Below are 27,983 nucleotides of genomic sequence, written 5' to 3' on the forward strand. Positions count from 1 at the left end.
ACCAATAAAAATAAACAAGTACCCAATATCTTTTCACCTTGACACACACTTGCATTCAATCCTTTAAAGATACAGCAGTTGACAGTAGATTAAAAAAAACGGGTTCAATCCAAATTTGAATCTCTCTTTATAAAATCAATCCTATCTCACCAAACTATATATAGATGTGAGTGTACATATTTATATCAATAGCATTCCCCTTTATACAAAGTAGATGCGGTGAAGAAGATCAAAGAAACTTTTAAACCATAAACGGTAGTGAAAACAAGCTATGCAGTGTACCCCATTATTCAAGAAAACAGGCAGCCTATTAAGACCCCACTAGCCCCCACACTGCCTTCCTTCTCTTCATAGCAACCCCCCCATGAAAGAAAGTCCACTTGTTTACTCAAAATTGAAGAAAGCTTTCCCATACCTTTATTATTATTATTATTTTTTTTTTTTGCCCCTTCACCTTGAGAATCTTATCAAGTTGACGTCCAAGAAATTTTTACAGCTTTTGGTAGCATCCTGATTTCTTGCCTTTGTTAGTGCACATCCCTACACGGAAGCAACTGAATTGATCCAGTGTTCCTTTGCGAGGACATAGTTCCATGCATCATTACAAACAAGACAACCTTTAACGAATTGGAGATACTGTCTATAATTTCTCAAAATATGTCCTCACTCAGTTTTTGAAGATGACCGATCAACCATCTCATCGTCTGATCTATTTGATATCCTAAAATTTTATATTAAAAAATAAATTATTTTTTTGAGTAATATTATTTTATGTTGTTTAAATTTTGGATTACTCGTAATTTTTATATTTAAATTTAATTTTTTTTCTATTATTACCAATTAATTTTAAGTTGAATTTAAGATTATATAACTTAATTTTACTTATTTACTTTAACGGATGAGAAGATTCAAAGTAATATAAAAAAAATTAAGATAAGACTCACTTGCCGACCAGTCTAACTAGGTTAACCCATGATACGGATTTTCAATACCTTTTGATATTTCTTTTAGGGTTGATTTTCTATATCTTTATATTGCTTAAAGAACGAAAGACTAGGCGATTCATAGTATGGAGGGAAGGAACCGATGATGGTGATGTGTGTGGTCCTTTGAAAATGAGCGTGAATAACGGGCCATGGTTTTCACATTTTTATTGATCAGCATATGATAATTAATTGTTTTTTTTAAAGGTTATAAGTAATTGTTGTTGATATAATGATTGAGGTTAACCACATGATGGCATGTGTCATCAAGCTTAATTATTGCTAATCCCTTGTGGTAAATCGTCATCCTCATGATGAAAGCTTTGCTTATCTATTGATCTTAGAGTGACTTAATTTTCTATCATTTTTTTTAATTAGGAAAGTGAATTTGAATTTTACTCTTTAAAATGGAGATCAAGCACCAATCAATGAGTCAAATACTTGTATGCAATATTGTTTCATATACAAGTATAGTATAGCTATTTAACTCTTTTTAAAGAATATTAATCTTTTATTAAAATTAGTCTTAATATGATAAATATGCATGAATCAACATTATGAATATATATGTATAGAGTTTTTAATCAATAAGTTAAATATATGAATAAAAACATTAATTTTATTTTAATTTTAACGAGAGATACATTTATTTATTATTAAACTAAAAGTGGGAATACATCTCATTAGTTAATTTAATTATACTTAATTTGGTAAGCACTCTGGTGATGCTCCAGTTTATGAACTTTTAGCAGCTGGCTTTTCATTCAATAAAGTTTGTTTGTTAATTGCTTACACTATCTCTTTCTTTTTACCAATAAAATGAATTTGTTTCATTAACGTTTCTTTCAAATCAGTTGTGACAAAAAAAAAGAGAAGAAACTCTTTCCTTTTGAAGTTGTCTGAACTTTCCAACATTACTCGGAGGTATTGGATTTTGAGCTAAGAAAAGTGTTGGTTTCGGCATGCACTGACAGGAATCCGGCATTGAAGGCTTTTGGCTAAAGCCAAACATAAATCTGTGGTGGAATAATTTTAAAACCAAGCTTTTGGGACCAACTTGAGGCCCTAAGGCACTACTCCAAAACAATAAGCAGAGAAATCCTAAGTTGTTCCGACATGTTTTGCTTGTCTGTCTGTGTTGTCAAAGCTCTGTTGTATTTTGGTTTTGACTTCAATGGAAATATGACATTTATTAGTAAGGCAAAAGGCACTCCCACTAAATAAATTTTATTTTTATCATCAACAAAAATATTGTATGTAACATTGAGATTGGGGGAATAATTAAAAGTTTTCTTAATTAAACTTGTTTCACTTACATAATACTACAAAAAAGTCTTTTGTAGGATTTCATTGTAGGGTTACATTAATACTTGTGATAGTTAAACAACAGAATTTTCATCTCATCTACCTTGACGCCACTGATTCCTCAGGCAATCATGTCTACCTAATTGTATTGGTCGGTACAACTCCCTGGAGATACTAATTGATGCATTAGAGCCAGCACTGCTCCTGGTGTCCTCACAAGGAAGTGTCACCAATTTCTTATGAAAATGTAAATCATCAACGGCATGTCTTGGCATATTATCTGAGGAAAACCTGAAAGCCTTTTGTTTAGCTTTAATAGACTCTGTAGGGTTCATGTAGCTGGGTTTTTGAGTACGATCATCATCTAATGTGTCGGCAACAAGAGTGTTGCTAGACAATGTGGTTGGAGATGCAGATGTAGATGAAGTAGATGTTGAGCCCTCGTCATAGACAGACTCAGAACTTGGGGCAGACAATGAACCAGAAGTTTGACTGGCAATTGGGGGTCTTGCAAGAACTCTGCTCGTCACATTGTTCCTTTTTACTTTTAGGGAGTCATGTTCAAAACAGCTGGAGTGACTGTTCCGAGAAAATGTGGTCATCTCTGATGCCTCTGTATGAATGTCTTCCATCATCCTGGTTTCCCAGGGCTTGATTGCCATCCAACGATCTAGCCAATTCCAATCTGGGCTATTCCTATCTAGCCTTTGATGTTTGCTAGGCAGTGGCTGCTTGTTTGCTCTTGAATTTGGGCTGGCATATGATCTTGATTGCTGAAAAGTAGAATTAAACTATTTGAAGTCAAACATCAAGGGAAATGTCTTGTAGTTTTACCATTCAACACAACTTTCGCATCCCCTTCCATTATCTAGCTAACAGGAAGTTAATGAAAGTGTCTATGTTTTCAAGCTCTGTTACCTGTTTTGAGAAAGAGTATGCTATTGCTCTCTCCCTCTTTATTGCACCTTCTTGCCTCATTTGTTGTTTTGCGCTTAGTTCTTCTAATGTTCCTGGACTGTTGCACCATCCTCTCTGAAAATTGTTAAGATAAGCAAACAGTATCAGCATCTCGTTATCGTCTAAGTTAAAAGTAAAATGATATATACAATTATATCTTGATGACAGGTAACCATACAAAATCTTATGGAAAAAAACAAAAAACAAGTAACCCATCTAACCTCGGTATTCTTGGTTGGATCAGTTTGGCTGTGGTATTCATTTATTAGTTTCTGCACAGGGTGTCCTTCTGTAGATATCACACATTGTGCTCTTACCCGAGCCTGGACCCTTACAAGTGCTTGCATGCACCTTAATGTCACAGCAGCTTGCTTTCGGACCTGACGACCACGGAATATAGCTTGAATCCTTACTACTGCTTTCAAGGCCCTAAGAGCTCGTCTTGCCTGACAGCATTTCATCGCCTTATTAATGAATCATATATATTTTCCATGAAATAGAAGGAATGCATCAAAAAGTAGATGGACAATTTTCACCAAATGCGCTCTAGTTTCCATTAACTATAATGACAGTTATGCCTTAAGATGAGATAAAATGAGGAGAAAGCATAATTATGGCCACTTACCATAAGATCAATTCTTCCTAAAAGACTAATTGTCACAATTGAATTTACCAAAATCATGCTTGCAAAAGAACAGTCTAAGATCAAGAGTCCTAGTTTCCTCCTTTTATTCGCTTGTTCAACATCAAAAGCATAAATAAGCTGTGCAAGTTCATATCAAGCCAAGTTTCATCCAGGACAGACTTTCTGAAATTTTAACTCAGTTGAGTCAGTTCCACTCTCGTAGAAGATTAACACAATGAAAAACTATGTGAATAAGAGATATGACAAAGATAAGTGGTGTTTAAGAACGGAAATCCTCGTCTTTACCCGTGTTCCCTTAATTTCCTGTTTCATTTATATTTTAATGTGATGTGTTTCCTGCATTAAGTTTATTAATATTATTTAATCAGATAAAAACGTTAAAGAGAGGAAAAAAATCTATTTAAAAGGGAACAAAAGTCACAAATTGAGATTAAATAATGGAAAAAAATTACAGGAGATAAAATGGATAGTAAAAATTTGTACGAAACCCCAATAGCAAAACCTACCGCCGTTAATTAATGATTTTCATAGGATTAAATAATTTTAATAAACTTAATGCAAGAAGCATGTGGTATTAAAATATAAACAGAACAAAATAAAAAAACACATGATAAAGGCAAAGGATTTCTGTTCGGTGTTTAAACCCTTCAACACTTTCAATGGCTTATCCCTTTTATGAGTTGTTAAGGGTTATACTTAATTGCCATTGTCTCTTCCCATTTATCTCTTCATGAGCTCGTGAATCCACTAGGTGAGTGAGTTAATTGTATATGTGATACCTGATTTACAGTTAAATACTCGATTGGATATTTAAAATTTTAAAATTCACAATTGAATATTCTAATTTTCTTTTTATTTATTAATTTGCTTATAAAATTGCACAATTAAACACTGGATGTGTCCAAAAACAACAAATAAGAAGACATCATACATTCTAAAAAATATATATTATGTTTAACAGCATAAATTTAACAGCAAAATATAGAAGCAAAAGCAGCAAGTACCAAGTAAGATTGAAATAAAATAAACGAAAAATTGGAACAAGGAAAGTAACAGTCAAAAACTGTGGTCATTAATTATCCTTAAGGCTTTGGACATGGATCGTATCGCCAGCAAACTAACACGGTGCGGTTTGAGCATTTTTTAATCTACTCGTGCTGCGGGCTATCATTGAGTCAAGCCAGCGCACTGATGATCCATGGAAAACACCCCACTCATATTTGGACATCAAAGGTCCATCACGAGTGGAGCCTATATGGTGCAATTAGTATAGCCCACGCATCGATGGTCCAATCATTACCCTAGCCCAAGTTCATATTTAATTTATTTTAATAAATAGATAAATATAGTTTATTATATAGATGATAAATATGTGTGATATTAATAAGGTATAGCTTATTATCTTTGAAGCATTGATCGTGATTAATTTTTATACACTATCAGCCAACAAACAAAATGCTGACATCTCATTAATGAGATAAAAATTAAAACATACAAACACTTAATAATAAATATTTTAACTTTTACATGTTAATTAAAAATATATATTTTAATTTTTTCTCCTAATTCAGTTTAAATGTTTATATTTTAGATTGCTTTCTGGTCTGTTCTCTACATCATAAAGACAACATCTTGAAGTAGAGAATAGATTGAAGAAGCAAAATGAAATATAAATCTTAATACTGAATTTGGAGAAAAAACTACAATATTTTATTTTTTAATTAATCGGCAAAAGTATTTTAATGTTTATTATTAAGCTTTTGTAAACTTTGATTTTTACCTCATTAATGAGGTGACAGTATCTATTAGTTGTCAATGCATCAAATATTAATCTTATAAATAAAACAAAATATAAGTATAAAAATAAATAAATAATTATATAAATAAGTGACTATAACCAGGAAATATATAATCAGTTTATTTTAATAAATAGATGAATAAATAAAAAGAAAAACACATATAATTAGTTATGTAAAATAAAAATATACGAGTAATTAATAAAATGAATATTACTTTGTTATTTTCCAATATGTTATATTATTAGTTTTTAAAAAATAATAATTATGTGTTAAATATTATTAACTTTGTAAATGTCAAAGATAATATAAATTTACATAATATATCAACTTTACTTTAATGTCATTAATGATTATTTTATTTTCTTATCACATCTTACTTCACAGCAACCAACTGTTACTAATATTATCTGACCCTTAATTTCAATCTCTTATTGTAACTCTCGATCTCACCCTTACATTTCTCAATCTCAACCATCAACACCACCGCTGTTTTCATTCTTAGGGAAACTAATCTCACTAACTGGCCTACACTGTTCAGTGCTCACCGTTACATATTTTAGCCAAAACTTGTCTGGAAAAAAGAGCAAGGAAATCAAACCCATAGATCAAAGTCACGTAGCCCTAAAAGGAGCCTTGGCATGTACCCTAAACCTCAAAGTTTGACGATTCACGAGGAAATATTAAAATTTATAGCAGAAGCTAAAATTATGCATATAAGGGAAAAAAAATCGTATCAACCATAGAGAGAGTAGAAACCCATATACCAACAAGCCTCGAAATGCAGTCTGGATTCGAATCGCGGCCCATTCTCGCTTCACAGCTCGGAAATCTTTGGGTTGAACACGAACAATGGTAGCCATAGCTGCAGCGAGCACATCATCATCCACCATGAAAGAAGAATCGGAAGCCTCTGAAGAAGCCACGGTGCGCATCTTGAGACCCTTGGATGAGGAGGATCCGAACCCTTCCGATGAGCTTCTCCATAGCCTCCATTTCTTCTTGGCTTTATCTCCCACTTTCTCCTACAAAACCAGTAAAAGAAAATGAAATCCGGGAAGCAAGAAGAAGAAAGCTAGAAAAGTGGTATTCCTAGTTTTGGTCTTGGCGAAATTACTTGGTTACTGGGAGCTTGAAGGGTTTTGAGAGTTATAAGTGATTTGAACCATTTTCCTGAAGCACCCATTTTAGGAATTGGAAGAAATGTAGTATTTAGAAAGCTTCAATTTGCTGGAATCAGAGCAAGTAAGCTTAAGAGGAGGAGGAGGAGATGGAGAGGGGAACTTGATTTTTGGTTAAGAAGTGAGTTTGGCCTTTTGAGGAAGGGGTGAGCATTTTATCGGGGAGGGACACGTTTTGAATTTTTGAAATTCGAAAAAAGTAGTAATAAATAGTCATAACGGATACATTGACTCTTGGGTTTTGGATATGGTCTGAACGCTCCCCCTCTTTGTTACAAGGTTGTCTACCTTTATATTCGGACATATCTACAAATTGAAAATTAAAAAAATAAAAATAAAAAAGGATGTAAAATCATTCTTTTCTTAGGAGAGCATCATATTTGCTGGCCGATTTCTATCCTGAGGATTTCATATTAGTAAAGAGAGTTAACGAAACAAAATTTAGAAATATTTAATATATATATCCACATGCATATATAGAAAGAAGCAAAATTGCATTGGCCTTTGAATTCCCGTTTTCTTTTTTGGTGAATTAGGATCCCTTGAGTTCCAATTTTGGCAAAGCAACCTTGTAACCTTTTTAAAAGCAACTAAATCTTTTCTTTTTTGACAATTAAATATTATTAGTAATACTATATCAAAAGGAGCCATGATTTCCAAATATTGCTTTATCTTCATTTAAAAAAAGAAGAAGAAAACTCGAAATGTTGCTTGTCGAGGTGTAATGGACCCCGTTGCTTTTGAGGCCAGGTTTTCTTCTACTAATTATATTGTGACCCCAAAGAAATTCAAAAATGTTGTGCTCAACACATGAGGTATCTGATGTCTTTGCCTTTCCTCTATCATCTGATAATTTGTTAGGCCAGATTGCCCTAAACAAGAGGAGACTAAATAAAGAAATTGGCATACTTGCATTCAGATTCGTGGCACCCAAAAATCATTCATGAGTGTGAAACAAAGGCAGCAGCAAATCAAATAATAGTAGAATGGAACTGCTTCAATACATGTCGTTTTCTACTTGGAAACGTATTAAGACTACGAAATAAGGGATTCGGCACAATGTGTTCCATAAAGAAATTGCGTCAGTAGGAACAAACTAAAAGGAAATTCTATCTCAACAAAGTTTCTTAGTTCAAACAGCGTGGAAACAACGCTTGGGAAAGAGGCAAGGGAACTACTTGTTTTGTTTTATGTGTGTGTGTCTAATCACGAATAAGACGTAGATAAATGTAGACCCGACCCTATAATAAATAAATAGTGCAATTACGATTTTATTTTTTCCTTCTTTATTTCCTTTTGCAAGTTTTATCAGTTACCTTGATTTGCGTTTATTTTTTATTTTTTTCAAATTGATTAGTGAGATTAAAGTCAAATTTATAACTGTAGCATTTTATGATTGAATATTGAGTCTTTCCTTCCATTTCAATCTTATTCAATTTTATCTCCGTATTTTCAATTTTATAAACTTTTAAAATAAAAAAAAAATAATTGAACATTTGTACAAATTAGTTTGTTGAAGCAAGTGCATATTTTTGTTCATTTCTGTTATTTATTTGTTTTAAAATCAACAAAGACACTATAATGGTAAAATTACTGAAGTTGAAGTATAGTGATAATATTTAACTTTGAATCACAACATAAAAATAAATTTGACCTTAATCTTTTAATCAGTAAGGTTGTTTTCAACTATTAAAATAAATTTAGAGTACTTGACTAAAGACTGCATGAATCGACCAGGATTATTTGGGCGCCTGCCTACAACTCTAATCCCTCATTAATTACAAGAGTATAACTGCAAAATTGAACTTTAAAAAAATTAAGCATAATGTGAATATCTTTATTTCGGACGACATGCCATTAAAAGTTTGAAACATAACTTTCAGATTAGAATAGACATGGAAGAAGTTCCCCTCTATGTACCATAAGAACTTACGGTATAAATAAATTGAAACGTATTGTTTTTTTTTTTTTTGTTCAAATATTTGATGCAGGCGTGTAGTCAAATGTTAATCTACCTTTCAATTATTGGTTTATGCAAGAAGGAGAGAGATTTTCTAAACTTATTTGCATTAAATTCTGAAATGTGAGTACAATTAACAAGCTTTGGATATATTCGAGCATTTGTTTCATTGGTTGGTGTATAATCTCTCTACTTAAATAGCAAAGTTCGAATCTCTCCTCCTTTAATTATAAAAAAAAAAACAAGCTTTGGATAAACCAACTCTTGCTTTGCAAAACAATTTCTCAAGAAACTGTTCCGCAAGAAAAATTAATCTAAAAAGGAAAATACCAACGCACTGCACAGCCGAGGTAAAAAAAAAGTAAAAATTATATGTAAGAACAATAAATTTTGAGTTACTCCTGTGAAACTCAAAGAGGGCCTATGGACCTTAAAAAAAGAAGAAGGTATCATTTAGTGAGTTGGTGAATTGCGCTTAATTAGAAGCAGGAACCCGGACCCTTGGGCTAACGAGTCCAATACAGGCAAGCCTAGGAGATAAGTGAAGTTTTGGACTTGGTCTGGGAGAAGGAATTGGGGCACAAGGCACCGAAGGATGCCCTGCCTTGACCCTTGGTGATAAATTAACCTGTTCCAGTGCTTTGAATTGTAGCTGTGCTGGGTAGTCTCTGACACAACCGATACGAGGACCTACTCCTGTACACCATTTGGATTTCACAGGCTTCCCCAAGTCATGCGCTGCAGCTTTGTCAACTAATCTGCTTCTGTCAGTATTTCCTTCATTCTCATTTTTTCCAATTATATGGTCTTTGGTGCACCCATTTGCATGAATTGGCTCGGCGCCATTGTTGGATGGCATGTTTTCAGTCGTTTCTTTTACGGACTCTGGTTTCAGTTCCTCGTGAATTTTAACTTGACTGAGGATCACATCATCATCCATGGCATATTTCTGCAGAGAAAAATAAAAAATAAATAAATAAATTTCAACAATCTAGTAAGCTCAACAAAATTGTCTTGAAATGGTGCCTCAGGTCAATGAAAGGAAGCTGAAGAGCAACCGAGTTACCTTGACATTTGTCAAGTCAACATGATGTTCCTCCAAGAAACGGCATAATTCCGCGAAATTTGCTTCGGTCGGGCGATAATGACCACTGTAGGGCCAGACAGCCTGAAGAAGGGGAAAAAAAAATCAACGTTTAAAAATCTTATGTTCAAAAATTGATATCGTGCACGCGTGCAAGTATTATTTTCGCGTTCATGAGACGAAGGAATTCACATACATCAAGAGTTCCATCAAGAATAACCAATCTGCCAGACGCAATGGTGGCTCCCCCAGCTAGGAAACTCGAGTGCTGAAACAGACCCTTCTCCTTCTGCCCAACATATAGGATTCTTGATGTACTAAGAACAAAGATCCACTTGGTTCCCTCTATGGTGTTAACTGCCACTTTGCTTTGTTTGTAAATCAGCTTCCCTTTCTCCAGAACTACTTCGTATGCTTCCCTTTCTTTCTACAAAAGCAAGCAATGAAACTGAGCATTAAATACACATTCCCTTAAAAACCTAAACCAAAATATGCAAGACTTATTCTGCAAACAAAAACAATTGCTTTTCTAACGTAAGACTTATCATGCAAATCAGGGTCACTGTCCTGAAGTAACGAAGGAGAAAAGTCCCTTGTTGCCTTGACTAAAAGGAAACAGCTGCGCATGGCATGGCATGGCATGCCATCTCTTTCAATTAGAATAGACTACTACCAATATATGCAAGTGCCAATGGTAGGTAACTAGGTATTAAATTGCCCCTTAGGCCTTACCGGTCCAAGATATTTGATGCATTGACGCTGTAGATCAGTCCTTGGGCATTTGTCAATATTAACTTCTTTGCCATCTCCAACATCCAACCTTCATTTTGATGAAATGAAAATTTTAACTAACTCAAGAACTATTTGACAAACTTAAAAAGTTTTCAAATTCCAGATGAAATCTTTGGAAATTTTATTTTGTGATTTTTTTTAATTTACCAGTAGAAAAAGGGTTGAGAACTCCCAATCTCAAACCAGATATTGTAATACAAATGTAGGTTGTGACCGTAACGATGACGTGGATCAATCTGTGCAATAAAATCAAACGATTAATTAAAGATAGTAAAATTTCTTTTAATTATATGTTAAATAACAAAGCATTTAAATGCAAGTCCCATGATAACTTATTCTAACAAGAAAATAAAGGTTTCATAATTTCATGCCAAAAATAGTTAAGGGAATGAGGGGACGTGTCTCCTTAACAAAAACCTCAGTTTAAAATAATAAATTTGGAGGTATATTTTTCTTCCATTCATTTTTTGCAGAATAAATGATACATTAAATACAAGCAGAACCCATGCTAATACATCGTTTAATCAAGTATATCATCATTCATCCAAACTTAATCAAACCCAATGATAAAGTCGTGAATAATATTGGAAGCATAATAGAGATGAATTCAAAGTAGAAGTAAGAATACTCCAGCGCTGACTTACAGCTTCAAGCCAGTGTCGTAAAGCCAACTGCTGACCTTTCACGTCCTTTGACAAGCCTTTCCCAACCTATACAATTTGTTCATAAGCAACAAATTTGAGATTGAATATCGGTTTGCAGCAAGAAGATTATTGGTATACTTTATAGGGTCATCATTAATAGGGTCCTGGACCTGGTCAAAGAAGGGATTTGCTCGACATTTTTCTTAATTCACAGCAATTTCCATCTTTAAGAGACACAGAATTAGATTTGGTCTAAAAGTTGAAACACGTGACAGCGAATATTAAGACTTTGTCTGATTATCTTCAGAAAACCTTGTCCATTCAAATAACGAACTCACTACATTAACAAAACAAGAAAAAAATAAAGCATACCTTGGCCGCTCTTGTCCGAGCTCGTGCCCAACGGGAAACAGCCGTTTCTGATTTTTTCGAATTAAAGAACGATACAGAGCTTCTTCTCAGAGCTGCAAATTCTAATGCCTTCCACCTGAAGAAGAAGAAGAAGAAGAAGAAGAAGAATAAGAATTATGACCCATAATTGCATTGGAAGAAAGAAATGATCGTAGTTAAGAGAACAAACCATAGCTCCTCGACAACAACAGCACAATCTGCAAGGTTTCTTCGAGTCCGGTAACTCTTGTAGAATTTTTGCAGCTTAGTAGCAGCTGCATGAAGCTCGCTAGCCGGCCTGGAAGACAGGAATTTTTCCTGCTCTGGTGAGGAAAATGTGATAGAATTTGCTTTGTTAACCAATTCATCATTTCCACCTAAATCAGAAATCTTTCTGTTCATGATATCCAGTGCTGGAATAGTCATTTGGAGCTCTAGCTTCCCGGGTTTCTTTTTCTTGAAGCTTATAGACTCTCCAACAAGGACATTATCTTGCTCATGATCGGATACATACGCACTGTTCTCCGAATCCCTTTTCTTGAAGCTGCTTGTTCTCAATGTCGCCTTCCCCATCCTCTCAAAGTCGACGGATGTCATCATGACCATCTCTGCGTCTTCTCTATAAAACGAATTGACCGTGTCATGAGATTGCAAGTCATAACAATCAAGGATGAATTGAAATCTCTATAACAAATGCCTGAAAGAAGGAAGAAGATTAATCAATCGTACCTGAATGAAAGTAGGAAACCGGAATCTACACTCTCACTATAAAATAATAATACTACAAAGTTTTATTAATGTTAAAATGTTGAGTCCAGTGTTTCTTAACATGACTGAGACCTCCTTTATATATCCTGCAAACATGTAAGGTTAAGAAGACCGGAAAATAAATGAAGTTTAGTAAACATGCATGTGGTACCTTCAAATACGTAAAGATGAGGAAAATGAGAGCCGCTTTTGAAATCTTGTACCCATCAAACCCTGGTGGTTTGAATAGAAAATATATAACACGAGTTGTTTGAAGATGAAGACTTCAATCTTCAAATAAAGTTTCCAAAATGTTTCTATCTTTGTACTTGCTTTGGAATTGGAAATGAAAAGGAGACTAACTATAGTGAACTTGTGAACCGTCTAATTCATGCTCTAAATTAAGATGTTTTCCCCTTTTTTTTTCTTCCATATATGTATGTGAAACAAAGAGGATAGTCAAAGGAGCAGCTCTGTTCCAATGTAGAAAGGTTTTGCTGTTTTTTCATTCGTCCAAAAAGAAAAGGCTAGCTAGCTTCTTATGATATGCTTTGATGTGACCATCTTTTAACTTTGGTCCGATTTCATTCTTTTTATTTGTTAAATTAGCCTCAAATGCATAATTAAAATAAAGAAATTATATATATATATATATATGGATGTATTTATATGCATTTTCATATATTAGAGTTCATTTTTTTAACAAGATTGTTTGTCAAATGAAATAATTTAACCCATAACTAATGATTTAAATGTGGCAATTAAATTCATTTATAAATTTATTATTATATTCTTTGTTACCTATATATTATAAGATAGCCATTCAAAATTTAGAAAAAATCAAGAATAGAAAACCAGAAAAAAACTACCGACCAACTACCACAATTTCACACGTCAAACACTTCAACAAAGAATTTCTAGGATATGTCATGGTCAATATAAATTTAGTCATTATTCATGCATGCGGGACATGCCCTAAAAGAAAAAAAAAATGCATACCATGACTAGGGTTAGCTTTTCTCTGTCTTTAAATTCCTACATATTACTATTAATCAATTAATATTTTTAGTTAATATAATATATTCTGCCTGCAAAGAGGGAAGAAATTAGACATGTCATTTTCCTTCTGAACTTGACTTCACTGAATGAAATCGCTGGTCGCAGCAAATAAAAGATGAATATGGGATGGGGTGTGATTCACAAAAAGTCTTTGTTTTCACAAGAGCTTGAAACAGTTCTAGCAAAATTGGCTAGAACTTGAACCAATTGCTTAACTGTTTCAAGTTTTTATTTCCCAAATTCATCAAACATAATCTCTTTACGTCCCGTTCTTGCCTTTTAGCTTTTAGCATTTCACATTTTAATACTATCTGCATCTATCAATGTAAGGTACTCATGCATTTGATAGAAAAAATATATTTTAAGATAAATTTAATTTTAAAGTAATAAAAAATAATTAAAAATACATATGAATATTTGATTTATTAATTGATGTATGATTTTTGAGTAAAATTAAAATTTTCTTACCTTAATTATAAAAAAATAATGACTAAAAATGTTTCCTTAAATGCAAGCAAAGCCATAACCGTCAGTTCTGCGATAAATTCCTTGAGTAAAATAACGAAGAAATATCGGGGACGGTTTGAAGCAGACGGCACTGTTTTTCCACGCGCTTTTGCAGACACGATTGAAGAGCAGTGGACCCTTACCAAATTAATCCCTTGACTTCTTCAGCCCGATTTGTGGGCCGTCACCTTCTTCATATTTTTTGGAGAATCAAAGAAAACAAGGAGATTCATGTGATGTGAGGGATCCCCGACCAAAAAAACACTGCCCTAAACAGATGAAGCTCAAGCTGTGGGTCAAAATGCTCGTGGGTTTCCATTTTGAGGAGCTGTTAGCTCCTATTTAAACATGTGTTTGCGTTCTTCATATTCATAATGGTTAGCGTTGAATATGTTAGAAAAAACACTGGAAAATAAATGAAAATAAAATAAGGTAAGTAAAAACAGTAAAAAATCTAAGACATAATATCATTATTTTTAAAGATAATTTTCATCTTTTCGAAGTACAAAATTCAGTGCAAAAGAACTGCAGTGATTATCCTTCAAGATTCAACAGACTCTTCCTGATTAGTTTGTACAAACTATCAGAGATACTAGAAATAATAGAAAAATTACTAATAAGAAAGAACCCATCAAAATAAGGAAGTGAGGGAAGCAGAGAAGTGAAGTATATTGAGAATCAACATGGAGGCTACATTTATAGGGAGGAACGATTGAGAGAATCAAGAAAAAATAAAAAATAAAGTATTATGTAACGTTATAAATATTTTGAAAAAATTAAAGACTAAATCAAAATAAAATATTCTATCTAACGTTACAAAACATTTATAACGGCAGAATGCATATCAAAGACTAATTCTTTCTTTATATTAAAAAGACTAAGTCAAGGTAAAGTAAAAAATAAAATTGACCACCAAGGTACAAAATATCATCTGGCAATGTGGGACTTTGAAACTTTATGAAATACATTTATTTTTTCAAAAGAATATTGGGTCCATTTTTTTTTTTTTAAAAGCATTCATTTTCATTAACAAGGAGATATGTGCGTTGTACACTTTCATAGTCATAATAATGGTTAGGGTTGAATCTTCATTTGATTTTTTTTTTTTGAAAAAGCAACAAAGAGGCATATACATATATTATACAGTTTAACAGGCTCACAGTTTGGAGTTGGCAAACCCTGCCATTATTAGTTGCAGGACAAAGAGATGCACCCCAGATGTTAACAAGAGCAAAAAAAACCATCACCATCCACACAAAATCTCGCCATAATTTATGTTTAGCCTCATTCACAATTATGAAATATTTGAGAAACCTCATCTCAAAACACATCAACAAAAAATTTATCCATTAGCAAAAACAAAAGATTAAGAGTACCTGCTATAAAATAGGTAACACAACAACCTTGTAGTCAGGGGTAGAGTTAAGGGGGTGGCATGTGGTGGCGACCGTCATCCCTCAATTTTTAATTTGCTTTGTTACTATGAATATAAAATTTTTTATATATAATTATATATAATATTATTACTCTTATAATTACATTTTAGTCACTCTTTATATAAAATCTTGAATTCGTCACTGACTGTAATCAACCAAAAACATTCTCAAAACCAAATCATCTAATAGGACCTCTTGATCAACCCATAGTGTCATGGTCCACACCAACCCCTATGAGGTATTATTCACTTTGGCCCTACTAGCCTTAAGGTTTTGTCCCACAAAAGGCGTCTCACATGTTGAAGGTGGTGTGAACCCTTATATTCTTAGTATCACTCTAGTACATATCAATGTGAGATTCGTGGCTCCTCTCTCTAGGACCATGACATCCTCCTTTACTCCCTGCTGGGAGTTGCTCTTTAATGTGAGACTTTGTTCCTTTACCCTTTTGGGAGTTTCTCTTCAATGTGAGACTTTGTGGCTTTACCTGCGGGGAGCATTATCTCGATGATGTAAGATTCATGTCCACACGAGGGTCATGACACATAGCATCAACAGATCTTAAAAGGCTTGAGAAACAACAAAAACAGAGGTGCTAAAGTCTTTGAAAGTTTGAATTGTCTAGGCAAACACGTTGAGAAATTGGTAATCATGTTACACTCCTGCCTTTGCAAGGCTATCTACTAGGTTATCTACAGCTCTTGGCATATATACAATCTGCCATCGGCCTACTTACGCCTTCAAATTTTTAGTTTACAACATTAATTTCCTCATCCTCCAACGGGAGGAAGTTAAGAGTGATATCCACTTCACCACTTTTGATGAATTGCTTTCCACCACCAAAACATGTGTTTTTGCCCATTTTGAAACTATACAGAAAAAGCTCTTTCATTACAAGAAGTTCAATAAAATTAGAGTCATTAATGCCTACAGATTTTGAAAATATCACTTAGACAGCTTTGTTTGCATCGTGTAGCAACCCTTTGATACAAACTTCCCCTTAGCAACCTCTCTTCATCTACATTAAACTTAAGGTAGCCTCCATTTAAATTCTTCCACACCACATTTTCCCTTTTTTTCTTTTACTACTTACCAGTCAAAACAAGTATTGTTCACCCACGGGCCATAATCTCTCAACATTCCCCTCTTTTTATTGGAAAGGTGAAGATTCTTGGGAAAGCAAGTTAGAGGATGATAACCTCAATCCATTTGTCAAACAAAAGAAAAACATTTTTTCATTGATTACAACAAAACCAAATCCTAACGACACAAAAAAATATATTTCTTATTTGGATAAAGAGGACTTACAATATTTTTCCAAATTTTAAAGCACCAATAGTTGTTTTGGATTTTTGAGAGCAAATTGCAAGAAATGATGTCATTTTTCTCCACTATAACATTTCTTCAAAAGTAGTCTTGTTTATTTTCGTACCTTTATATTCATTTATTTAATAAAGTCCTATTTTTACCAAGAGATCAATAATCTCGAAGCTCATGTGATCCTTCTACTTGCAAATTGTTCTTCAATCCACATAATGAATTTTTAGCATGGATGATGCTTTACTCTATGTAAGTCTTCTCTAGATTCTATTCAACACCTCTTTCACCCTTTGTGGCACGTAAAATAAAGATTTGAAAAAATTGTAAAGGCTTACAAGCACATGCCTTAGCAGAGTGACTCTCCCTCCAATGAACAACAACTTAGACTTTGATGTTGCTAATATAGACTCAAATATTTCCATAATCGACTTCTAGATCTTCAATGATTGTTGATTAGATCGTAAGAATAAACCTAGATAAGTAGAAGGGAGTTTGCACTTTTCCATGAGAATGTTTACTGCCAATATGGTTGTCATGTGATCATCTAGTCCAACCCAAGGAGGCAGTTTTTTTAATAATATATTTTAAAGCCAACTCTCAAATTTTGGTTCACCAAAGATCTTGGTGTCATCAATGTATTGAAAATGCGAAATAATCAACCCATTCTTCCCAATAGAAATACCCTTGCCCAGCCAAACTTCAATTGCCTTGTTCATCAATGCACTAAAAGCTTCAACCACATTGTTAAAAATATATATATATATTTTAGGGGCCACCTTGTATCAAATACCTTCCCATTTTGAATTCTCTCATTAAGGTATTACTAAGATTAGGGAAGAGAATAAATTCCTTTATCCAACCTCGTCTTTGCTCTCAAAACACAATTTGGACAACATCATCTCCACGAAGACCCAATTTACACTATCATTTGTCTTCTCAAAATCTATTTTGAGTATAATTCCTTTTTCGCTTCCCCTTTTCATGAGGTCGATTATTTCGTTTGCGATTGGGGGACAGTCCATAAATTGTCATCCTCTAATAAAAACAAATTGATTGCAACCTATTACTTCTTGCATCACCTGTCCCATCCAATTTTTGAAGACTTCAATTACTGTTTTATACACACTACCTTCCGAGCTAATGGGCTTGTAATCACTCAAAGCTTTCGAATTTGTGTACTTTAGAATAAGGATTATAAATGAAGTGTTGATATATCCTTGAGCTTACCAGGGTTGAAAAATTCTATCATAAAGTTCATCATTGTGCCTTTAACCCCTGCCTTTGACTTTTGAAAAAAATTGAAGTCAAAACTGTTGAGACCAAGTGCTTTGTTACTATCACAACTACAAACAGTCACCCATACCTCCATTTCTGTAAAAAGTTTCTTAAGGAATCAAACCAATTACTCACTCAATTTTTGGAAATTGCGATTTCTATCTCTCAACTTTGTCACATCTTTGTTTCTATAGAGTACTTAAAAAAAAAATCTTACAACCTCTTCATTCATCATCTATAGTTTCTAACCATCTTCTAATGGACATTGATTCTCTCGATACAATTAATTCTTTTCCTTGCTTATGTCATTCAACGAAAAAATTTTGAATTTTGATATTTCTTTAGCATCCATATTACTTTCGCCTTTTGTTATCACACATTTTTCTCTGCTCTATAATGAGATCACATAAATCGACCTTTTATTCATAATGGATTCCTTTTTGCCCTTTTCGGCTTTGTTTTCGTGCCATTCCTATTCATATTTTGGATTTCCTCCTCCAAAGTGATAATTTTTTCTCTGATGTGTCCAAACTTTTTTGCTCTTGTTTTAATAGCGAACTTTAATTTCTTAAGCCTTTACCAAACACCTTCTCTCATTGTCTATTCATGTTCAACATTCTCCTAATTTTTCTTTACTAAGTCATGGAAATTGCTTTCTTTTAACCAATGGTTAAAAAATTTGAATAGTTTTGGGCCCCAATTTAACTTCTCCATCCCAAATAGAATAGGATTATGATCCGAGAAGGAGCTAAGTAAGCATTTTTTGTGGAGTTTTGGATAGCACCTTAACAATTTCACATTAATAAGGAAAGTGTCCAATTTGCTGAAGGTAGCATTTTCTCTATTATTAGACTGGGTGAACTTGTTCCCAGACATTGAAGATCCACTAGTCTCAATTCTTCTGTAAACTCTAAAGAACTAACTGCACGTTTGATTCGTAGAATAAAATAGATTAGAATAAAATAAGTATTCTATGGCAATAGAATGAAAATTTTGTTATATAATTTGGTTAACGGAATAGAATAAGGTAGGAATTACTATTATGAATTATTATAATGTTTGGTTGGTAAAAATAATTTTAGAATAACAAAGAAATAAGTGATAAAAAGACAAAAAATAACTTTTATTATAATATATGATTATTTATTTTTATTTTATTTTATTTTTATAAATATTAATAATTTATCATTTATTTAAAATATTAATAATTAATAGTTTAAATATTAACCTTTTAAATATTAATATTTTATTTATAATTTAAATATTATTATGATTAAAATAGTAATAATTTCAATTAATTTTTAAATTTAAAATATTAATTGTTATAATATATCATTAGAAACTTAAACTTTTTTTTTATTTTTTTCTTGTCTCATTTTCCTTTCTTCTCCTTTAGCTAGCCATTGAAGATGTGGTTGGCGTATTGATGTGCCAATCTGGTGCTCCTTGTGGTCAAATCTAGCCATTAGGGCACCAGATCAACACTTTTTGTAGTTGGATTTGGCCAAATTCGACCCTTACACCACTTTCGCAGTTGCCATCCCCTTTGATGGTGGGTGAAAGATTAGAGAAAGAAGGAGAAATGCAGAAAGTGGAATGGAGGGAGCGAAAGAAGAAAGAGAGAAAAAAGAATGTTTTTATATAAGTAGGGTTGTAATTTTTCACACTTATAACGGGCATTTTAATCTTTTCAATTTTAGAGGCTATTCCCCCAATCATGAAATAACAAATACCATGAGGGGTTGGGATTAGTTAAATGTTGTTTTTCGAGAGATTTTAGAAATTAACTATTACAAGAAAATAGCTATTCCTTGAACCAAATTGTCAACCAAACGATAAAAGAAATAATATATGAAAATAAAGGGAGAATAGCTTAATTATTTTTCATTTATGCTCTTCATATTACTGAAATTCCCCCAAGCACCACAAGGCCTCCAGTCCTTTAATTACCTTTACCAATTCCTCACATAATACCTTACTCTTGTTTTCTTTTTAGTTAGATGTTGCCAAATCCACAATATTGATTTATCTTCTTAATCTTTTCAATCACAAGAATGTAATTTTTTTTTCATAACACAATTTTCAAATTCAAAGGAATTTTCCCAAATAGTGATCAGGCTCCTTATTACCCCTTTGACTCTAAAAATTGGCCTTTTCCCTGTACCAATTCCTACACTCCATTGGCTACCATTTACAATTTAGTTTCTTGAAAGAAAACAAACCAGGGACAGCTCAATAACTTCAAAGATTTAAAGTAAAATATTCAAATGAGACCTTTTTTGTTGAAATTAAAAAAAATTAACTTTGAATAATCAAATTTATATTTTCAATTTGATATATTCGAATATTTATTATGAAGTACCAAAAATATTTAACTATTATAATTATTTTATATATTTTAAATGGCCAATATAAAATCAACAATCAAAATTTCTAATTCAAATAAATTAACTATCACATAAAATAAAGATAATATAATAATAATAATATAAACTTTAAATTAAAGTAAAAAAGTCTGCAAAAATTAGAACAATAGTACTTAATTGTCGAATGCTTATTGCTGAATGAGGTTGACAGCCTTATAAAGATAATAGCACAATAAACTTCCGTATTCTTTGGAAGAAAATTGAAATTAAAGAAAAAAAAAACAAATGAAGGAAGAAGAATGTCACAGCCCAAATTTCGGGCCATGACCAGCATAAGGGCCCAATGGGCATAGCCCACTAAGCCCAAGCAAGCCTATTTATGAAATTCTATTTCATCATTCCCGCCATCATTTCTAAGCACAAAATTTTTATTCTCAACTATACGTATTTCGATAATAAACAAGACAACCAAATATTTATATTTGTACTAATCCAAAATACTGTCATTCATTGCCATCTCATAATGGCATCATCATATCACATATACATCTATTGTTTGTAGCCTAAATCTTAGCGATTTACATCGAGTGTAAATCCACATGCAAAATTCTTGACGACCAACGGAGTGACTTGGGTGAGGGCATAGCTACCGAATGCCATATACCTACTAAAGGGTGAATACAAGTGGTCTCCTTAATCTCGGTCCCAACTAGCTACGGATCTGAAAACATGCAATTTAAAAAGAGTGAGTATAAACTCAGTGAGTGAACACAAGAAGGGAACAAGCAACGACAATGAATGTTTTAAAAAACATGGTGCACTTACTATAAAACCATGCAATTTAATCAAATTTTTGGTTAAAACCCCTCATTTCAAACTTTGAATATTTAATCCCTTAATGTTACAAGATCCATGATAAACCATGAAGTTGAATAGAATGCAAGTTTCAGCAATGACCAAGCAAGACAAGCAAATTGAGGGTTTTCTCGCTGCAGCGATAACGTATTATTTGTTTGCATATGTTTTGGTTTTTAAGCATATCTCCAACTACAGAAGTCCAATTGATATGATTTTTAAGTCATTAGAAAGCTAAGAGGCTGGGCTACAACTTTTTTGTTTACCCCTTTGCCCAGTTTTGATCAGAATGTGGTCAAAATCTTTGTAAAAATGAAAGCACTACACTAAAATTTTGGAACCACCCGAGAGTTTCTCGCTGCAGCGAGAACCAGGCCAATGTAACCCCCCTCCCCAACCCGAGAGTTTCTCGCTGCAGAGAGAATGAATCTCGCTGCAGCGAGAAACAGAGCAATTTATTTAAAAGGGGTATTGTTACATCAAAAAGTCATTTTCTTGCTGAAATGAAAAGCAATTTGGGAGCAATTAACAATATCAACATACAACACAATCACAATTATTTTCATAAACTTTCTATAACATATATACATATATATACATCATCATGCATACCATCCCGCCACACTCAGCTCATGCGCACTCTTTACTCACATATAACCGGGTCATCATCAGCTCATGTGCACTCCCACACCACACATAGTTGGGTCATCATTATCACACAAAAGGAGCATCCAAAGCATAATATACATATCAATATAATGTGATAACGCTTGAACTATTCATATTACACATTTCACAAGATAGAAACATTTCATCAAGGGCTTGTTCCCTAAGTATATTTTTAAAGTAAAAACAAATGAAACTTTCAAATGATTTATTTAAACATGTAGGCACTTCCCAAAATATTTTGAAATGTAAGTTCACTCACCAGTCTTTGTTGATGTTTTGATGGGCTCTAACTTCGATTAATGTTCCGAATGGAGGTGTGGGGTTTTGTTGAAACCTATCACACACAACAACATCGCCATCAACCCAACTAGGCATTAATACCATTCCGAAAGCTATTTTCTAAATCAAGTTCTACTAGTCATCCCTAACTAACTTCCAACTACTACTAAATGGCTATTATTTGCACTACTCTAGTCACACAAAAAATGAATAAACAACCTCAACAATAAAACACTCACTAATCTAATTACTAGACATTATCAACAACTAAAGAGATTAACCCTAACTCATACTCACCTTGATGGTCTTTGTAGTTGAATTCTCTTTCAAAATTCTTCAAGCTAATAAGGGAAATCACTCACACTCTCTCTCTCTACACGTCCAGCTAGTGAGTGAATGTACTAAAGAAAGACTTTTGAAGGCTGTTGAGGTGTAAAAGTGGAAGAGCATGAAAAACCCTATGAAGGAGTGGACAAAAGCATGAAACTTGGACTTTCTATGATAGATTTATGGAGGATTCAAGGTTTTCTTCCCATGGAGGGTGAAGAAAACGTGAAATGGAGAGAAGAGATGGATGGAAGAAAAAGCTGTTGGAAGTTGCTGGAACTTAGATATTTATATCTAAAGTTTATCCAATTCCTCATCTAAATTACCAAAATGCCCTTAAAAAGGTCACTTTGTCTTCCTCCCATCCTTTGTGCAACCTTTTTACTCTTTTGACACTGAGACAAAGTCCATAATAGTTTAAAAATACTCGGGTTCACGAAAACGTAAAAATTTATATCATAGATGTAAAATGACCATTTTGCCCCTACTATGGAAATTATCAGTGTTTCTATCTTTTTCATTTATTTTACCATCATTCATTTATTCCTTAGGCTTACTTAGACTATAATAACATTAGAAAACTACTTCCAAGAGTTCACCATGAGAAATGACGAAATTACCCTTGGTTCGTGTTATTGCGTCTACTTCTAGTTACGGGTCTATGAAGGTCCAGGTTTCACAATACGAGGGTACTGGGTGTCACAAAAAATTTAGAAGTAAATATTATAAATTGAAAAAAAAAGATAATTAGTTTTATATATAGAAAATAAAATAGTTGTTGGAAATTATTAAATACATCTTATCGTTAGTAGATTGGAAATAAATGAAATAGGTGAGAAAAAATTGTTGTTGGAGATCATGAAATACATATTACCCTTAGTTGATTACAAATAGAAGAAATAGTTGGGAATTAATAGGATTTTAGGAATTAGAGAGTGATAAACAATTAAGATTTATTAGACATATAGTTAAAGAAACAGGAGAAAATGTTATCTTATTAATTATTTTTTACTTTTTATTCTTCATATATTTTTAATAAGAAATGAGATAATTAGTTCAAGATTAATATGAAAATGGAAGTGAGAGAAAATAAATATTTATTAGGCATAAAAAAATAAATAAATATTTTATTAACTATCTTAAGTTTTATATATTTTTAATATAATTAAATATATTATTATTATTATAAAAATATAAAATCTCTTCTAATTTGAAACCTAAACCCCTTACTTATGTGGCCTTACCAAGAACCGATCCTGAAACCAACTCTGATTTTACTTTACTAACCACCATTCTCACAACTCTTTTCTACTCCCCTTCTCAAGCCCCATACTCCGAGTAAAACTAATCATAAATAGCAATTCTCACCCCCAATGCTCGAGGCCATTGGCTCCTTAGCATGTCCTTTCCCTTCTATCTTCCAGCTCCAGGGCAGTGAAGACCTAGATCATTACTTCTTTATTCTTGTGGAAAAACATCCCTAGCTTCTGTCTAGTGACCCATGTTTCCTCTGTCTCTTTTAGTACGATTGAATTTCGGACCATATATATCATCATTAAAGATTGACCCTTGTCAATGCACTTTCTTATCCTCTTGCTCCCCATACAAAACCTCCATGATTTCTCGCCTCAGCCCAGTCATTTTGACATAAGAAGGACAATTAATTATAGTATTTCCTTTCAGTCCAACGTGTGCTAGGTCCTTTTATCGACCGCTTTACATCATTTTCTTGTTTCTAATTGTTCGTTGTGTCTCCATGTGCATGGCGACCAGCGAGGACAAAAAAACTATCTTTGTTGTGGTTAGTGGAGCCTCTCTAATCAAATTAATTATTGCCAAAGTTTGAACATGAAAACTCCATAAAACACATGTGCAAATCGGCCGCTGATAAAAGACATTCCTAGCAATCAATGAGTCTTGTTCAAAGTGAATAGTATAGTTTTTTTTTTTTTTTTGTAATGTCAAATTGGATTTTTTTTCAAAAATATCCCTCATATATAAAGTATTTTTGAAAATAGCTCTTTTTATATTTTTATTTATTTTTAATCAAAGAAAATTAATTTTGGATAAAATTGCCCTTAATGAAACCGATTCATATGTTTAGGTCAACGCCTCAAATCGACTCGTATCCTTTGAGCTTTCCTTTTCAGACTATTCATTTCTGGAGTATTTTTTACCAAAAAAAAAAATATTTGAGCATTTTGAATATTTTGAAGTGATTTTTGATACACGAAAAGTAACTTTTGAGCGTTTTAAGTATTTTTAAACATTTTGTAATGATTTTTTATATATAAAGAAAAATTTTTGAGCATTTTGAGCATTCTTCACCAAGTAGGCATATCCATTGATTATGTTGTTAAATGAAATAAGCTATATTATTTGAAGTTATTGATTTTGTTAAATGAAATTCAGTAGTTTTTGTAATTTTTAAACACTGCATAATCAATTTTTGGGCATTAGAATACTAGTTTTTAGACATTACATTACTAATTTTTAGACATTGTATTACTAATTTTTAGGTATTGTGTGATTGATTTTTAGATATTGTGTGACTGGTTGATAGGCATTGCGTGACTGGTTAATAAGGCATTGCGTGACTGGTTAGTAAGGCATTACGTGACTTAGACATTATCTAAAAATCAGTCACGCAATGCCTAAAAACTAATCACGTAATACCTAAAATCAGCGAAGCAATGATTAAGTCATGCAATGCTTAAAAATCAGTCTCACAATACCTAATAATTAATTGATTTGCCTACTCGCAATCAAGTTTAAGTTACCAAAATCATACAATGTTATAATTTACAAATATATCTAATCAATTTCAACCTCAACTTCGGGGTTCGATAAATAAACCAATACACCAAAGAACCTAAAATACATACATTGATGTCATAATTTAATTTTGAAATTTTTATTTGGATAGCGGGATAAAGAAAATCAAAATCATTTTAATTTGTTTGAAATTATTTGAAAGGTATTATTATTATTAAGTTATGTAAAAAATTAATTAAAAATTATTAAAATTATAATAAAAAATATTTTTGAATTGAACTTATAAAGAGAATTATAAATTTCTCATAATTTTCTTTAAAAAATTCAAAGACAATAAAGTAATCCAAAACTTTTAAGTTAGGGTGCATATATACGGTTTTCCTCCTTGTCTCTTTTCCAAAAGTTTGAATTTTGGATAACAACGTTAGTATTTAAGCCCAGGATCATCATTTCTATGGTGGCATGCATGCAGGTAAAAGTAGCAATTAAGCCAATCCCACGTCGGTATTAGCAAGGGTTAATAGAGAAATTCACATTGATGTACTTTCAACAGTGAAAAACCTATGAATTTATATTATAATAAGATAATCTGAAACAAATGAACTTTTGTATAAGGCGCCCTTTACATTATATTCTTTTAAAAATCTGCAACTAATATCATACTTTCTCTCGTGCCATATTAACTCTTAACTATTAATTCTATTATCACTAATTAAGTAAATCATAAAGTTTCTAATATTAAATAGCCAGTAGACAAAAACACAGGGGAATTGCTTTTTCTTAATTTATCCGCTCACTTTGTTTTTTCCGCTAAAGATAAATGCAAGGTAACGGAGAAAGCTTTTTCCAATAAAAAAGAGGTGGAGAAGAACAAAACAGCCCCTGTTTGCTAAGAAGGAACTAATTAATTAATTATTTTTTATAAGTACTAATTAATTAATTGCAACCAAGCCTGGGTAAATTGGAGAAGAAATATCAAAATTCAACACCCAGCAAAGGGTAAACATCAATCAGAAAAAGAACAAGGAGGAAGAACAAGCTAGCGAAAGAATATTAATTTTTAGTTAAATAAATTTTTAAAATTAATAATTAATTAAATGTTATTAGTTATAATGTCTGATATGATATTAACATGAAAAATAAAAAATATCATGTATCAATATTATTTTGTCAAATTAATATATCACTTTATTATTTATTATGAAATATCAATTTGTATGTCAACATTGTATAATATAAAATGACAAGTAATATATTAAGTAATAAAAATTAATTAAATATTAATTATAAAAATTAATATAATTTAAAATAAAAATATAAAAAAATTATTTTAAATTGAGTCACATAAAAATATATTTATTCAAACTTAAGATTAAGGTTAAAAAAGAAAAGTATCAGCCATTTCCTCAAAAATCTGTAAATGGAGGTATAACTATTAATTAGGCTTTTGCTACTCCTCGAGCCTAATTCCAGCCTCCAGGCACCCACGTAGGCCACGAAGCCCAGACCAGTACGTCAATTGTGAATCTGATCCTTCCACGTCATCAGGATGATGGGCCCCACATAAATCCGCCCTCATGATCATAATCAGAAGTTCCCAAACAACTCTCAAAGTTCTAAATCAATCTCGCTAAAGGTTTCCTGTTTGGAAATTTCAGATCAAATGTCTGAACCAAAACATCATCCAACGGATCATCGCTCAGGTACTATGTTTTTGTCTCAATTTCTTCTTGTCTTTTTTGTTTTTTGGTTTTTAAAATTGAACTTATTATTATGCCTGATTGTGGACTTCGCCAAATTATGTGTAAATATATGGCTTTTGATCTGTGAATATATAGCTTTTTACAGAAAATGGGTTTCTCTAGTTAAAGACTTAGATTTTAAGGCTAATCTAATCATCTCTCACTTTAATCTTTCCCTAGGAACTATTTATTTTGTGTCTTTTATTGGGTGGGAAAGAGGATGACGATATTTTTAAGAAATGTGAACCCTTTGCTTGTGGCAGTTTACATGGAAAAAAATGGAGTCCTTAGATTTTTGTATTTTGGTCTTGTTCATTCTAGTTTTGGAGGTAAAATAACTGGCAATTTTATGGGCTTTCCCCCCTAATTTTCTTGTCTTCTCTGCTTTCCTATGGAAGAAAAAGATGTTAAAGCACCCAACATAATTGAGAGAGCTAAGGAAGAGATTGGGGCCATAATCCACACTGATAAAAAACCACACCATCACAAAGAGACACATGGAAGGAACGATGATATCGATGAGGACACCCCCGTACATGATGTTAAAGGCCCTAACGTGTTTGAACGAGTGAAGGAAGAAGTGGAGGCCATTGTTGGAGCAATTCATCCTAAGAAAGAATCTAAAGGATCATGAGTCATCTTCAAAGTAAGAGGTGGGTTGAGACTTCTACCATGAGAAAGATGTTGTAAAATTTGCTTTCAATGAGGATCGTGTTGTGAAAGTTAAACTGTATATTTTTAGGATGTTTAATTGCTTTAATTTGTTTACTCAACTGAGACGTTATGAATTATAGTCCTTGTTTGCTTTGTAGAATTTGATTCTTGCGTTTGACAAGTAACTTGTCTTTTCCCAATATTCTTTTTCCTCTCTTCCTCCCGTTAGGTTAG

General features: G+C 32.6%; 3 protein-coding genes and 1 long non-coding RNA gene across 5 annotated transcripts; 1 reads left to right on the plus strand and 3 right to left on the minus strand.

Annotated features, from left to right (window-relative positions):
- LOC18596158 (protein IQ-DOMAIN 1) lies at positions 2,262–6,991 on the minus strand. Its single transcript, XM_018122502.1, has 5 exons — positions 6,805–6,991; positions 6,455–6,712; positions 3,467–3,691; positions 3,207–3,320; positions 2,262–3,061 (listed from the first exon to the last, which is right to left on the minus strand). The coding sequence occupies exons 1-5, from the start codon at positions 6,871–6,873 to the stop codon at positions 2,384–2,386; spliced, it is 1,344 nt and encodes a 447-aa protein (XP_017977991.1). The 5' UTR covers positions 6,874–6,991; the 3' UTR covers positions 2,262–2,383.
- On the minus strand, positions 9,238–12,483 carry LOC18596159 (IQ domain-containing protein IQM1). Its single transcript, XM_018122501.1, has 9 exons — positions 12,468–12,483; positions 11,881–12,357; positions 11,721–11,835; positions 11,349–11,414; positions 10,852–10,940; positions 10,645–10,732; positions 10,109–10,339; positions 9,895–9,996; positions 9,238–9,777 (listed from the first exon to the last, which is right to left on the minus strand). The coding sequence occupies exons 2-9, from the start codon at positions 12,342–12,344 to the stop codon at positions 9,304–9,306; spliced, it is 1,629 nt and encodes a 542-aa protein (XP_017977990.1). The 5' UTR covers positions 12,345–12,357; positions 12,468–12,483; the 3' UTR covers positions 9,238–9,303.
- LOC108662483 lies at positions 20,619–22,589 on the minus strand. The gene is made up of 3 exons (XR_001928350.1): positions 22,549–22,589; positions 22,232–22,306; positions 20,619–21,169 (listed from the first exon to the last, which is right to left on the minus strand). It is a non-coding gene; the product is annotated as an uncharacterized LOC108662483 (long non-coding RNA).
- Positions 26,934–27,949, plus strand: LOC18596160. 2 transcript variants are annotated; one of them, XM_007024460.2, is made up of 2 exons: positions 26,934–27,056; positions 27,494–27,949. In XM_007024460.2, the coding sequence occupies exons 1-2, from the start codon at positions 27,017–27,019 to the stop codon at positions 27,727–27,729; spliced, it is 276 nt and encodes a 91-aa protein (XP_007024522.1). In that variant the 5' UTR covers positions 26,934–27,016; the 3' UTR covers positions 27,730–27,949. The 2 variants fall into 2 exon arrangements, with proteins under 2 accessions (XP_007024522.1, XP_017979308.1); XM_018123819.1 differs by having other exon boundaries at positions 26,946–27,056; positions 27,500–27,949.

This window comes from Theobroma cacao, chromosome 6 (genome assembly GCF_000208745.1).
Source record: "Theobroma cacao cultivar B97-61/B2 chromosome 6, Criollo_cocoa_genome_V2, whole genome shotgun sequence".
In the NCBI taxonomy this organism is placed as follows: Eukaryota; Viridiplantae; Streptophyta; class Magnoliopsida; order Malvales; family Malvaceae; genus Theobroma; species Theobroma cacao.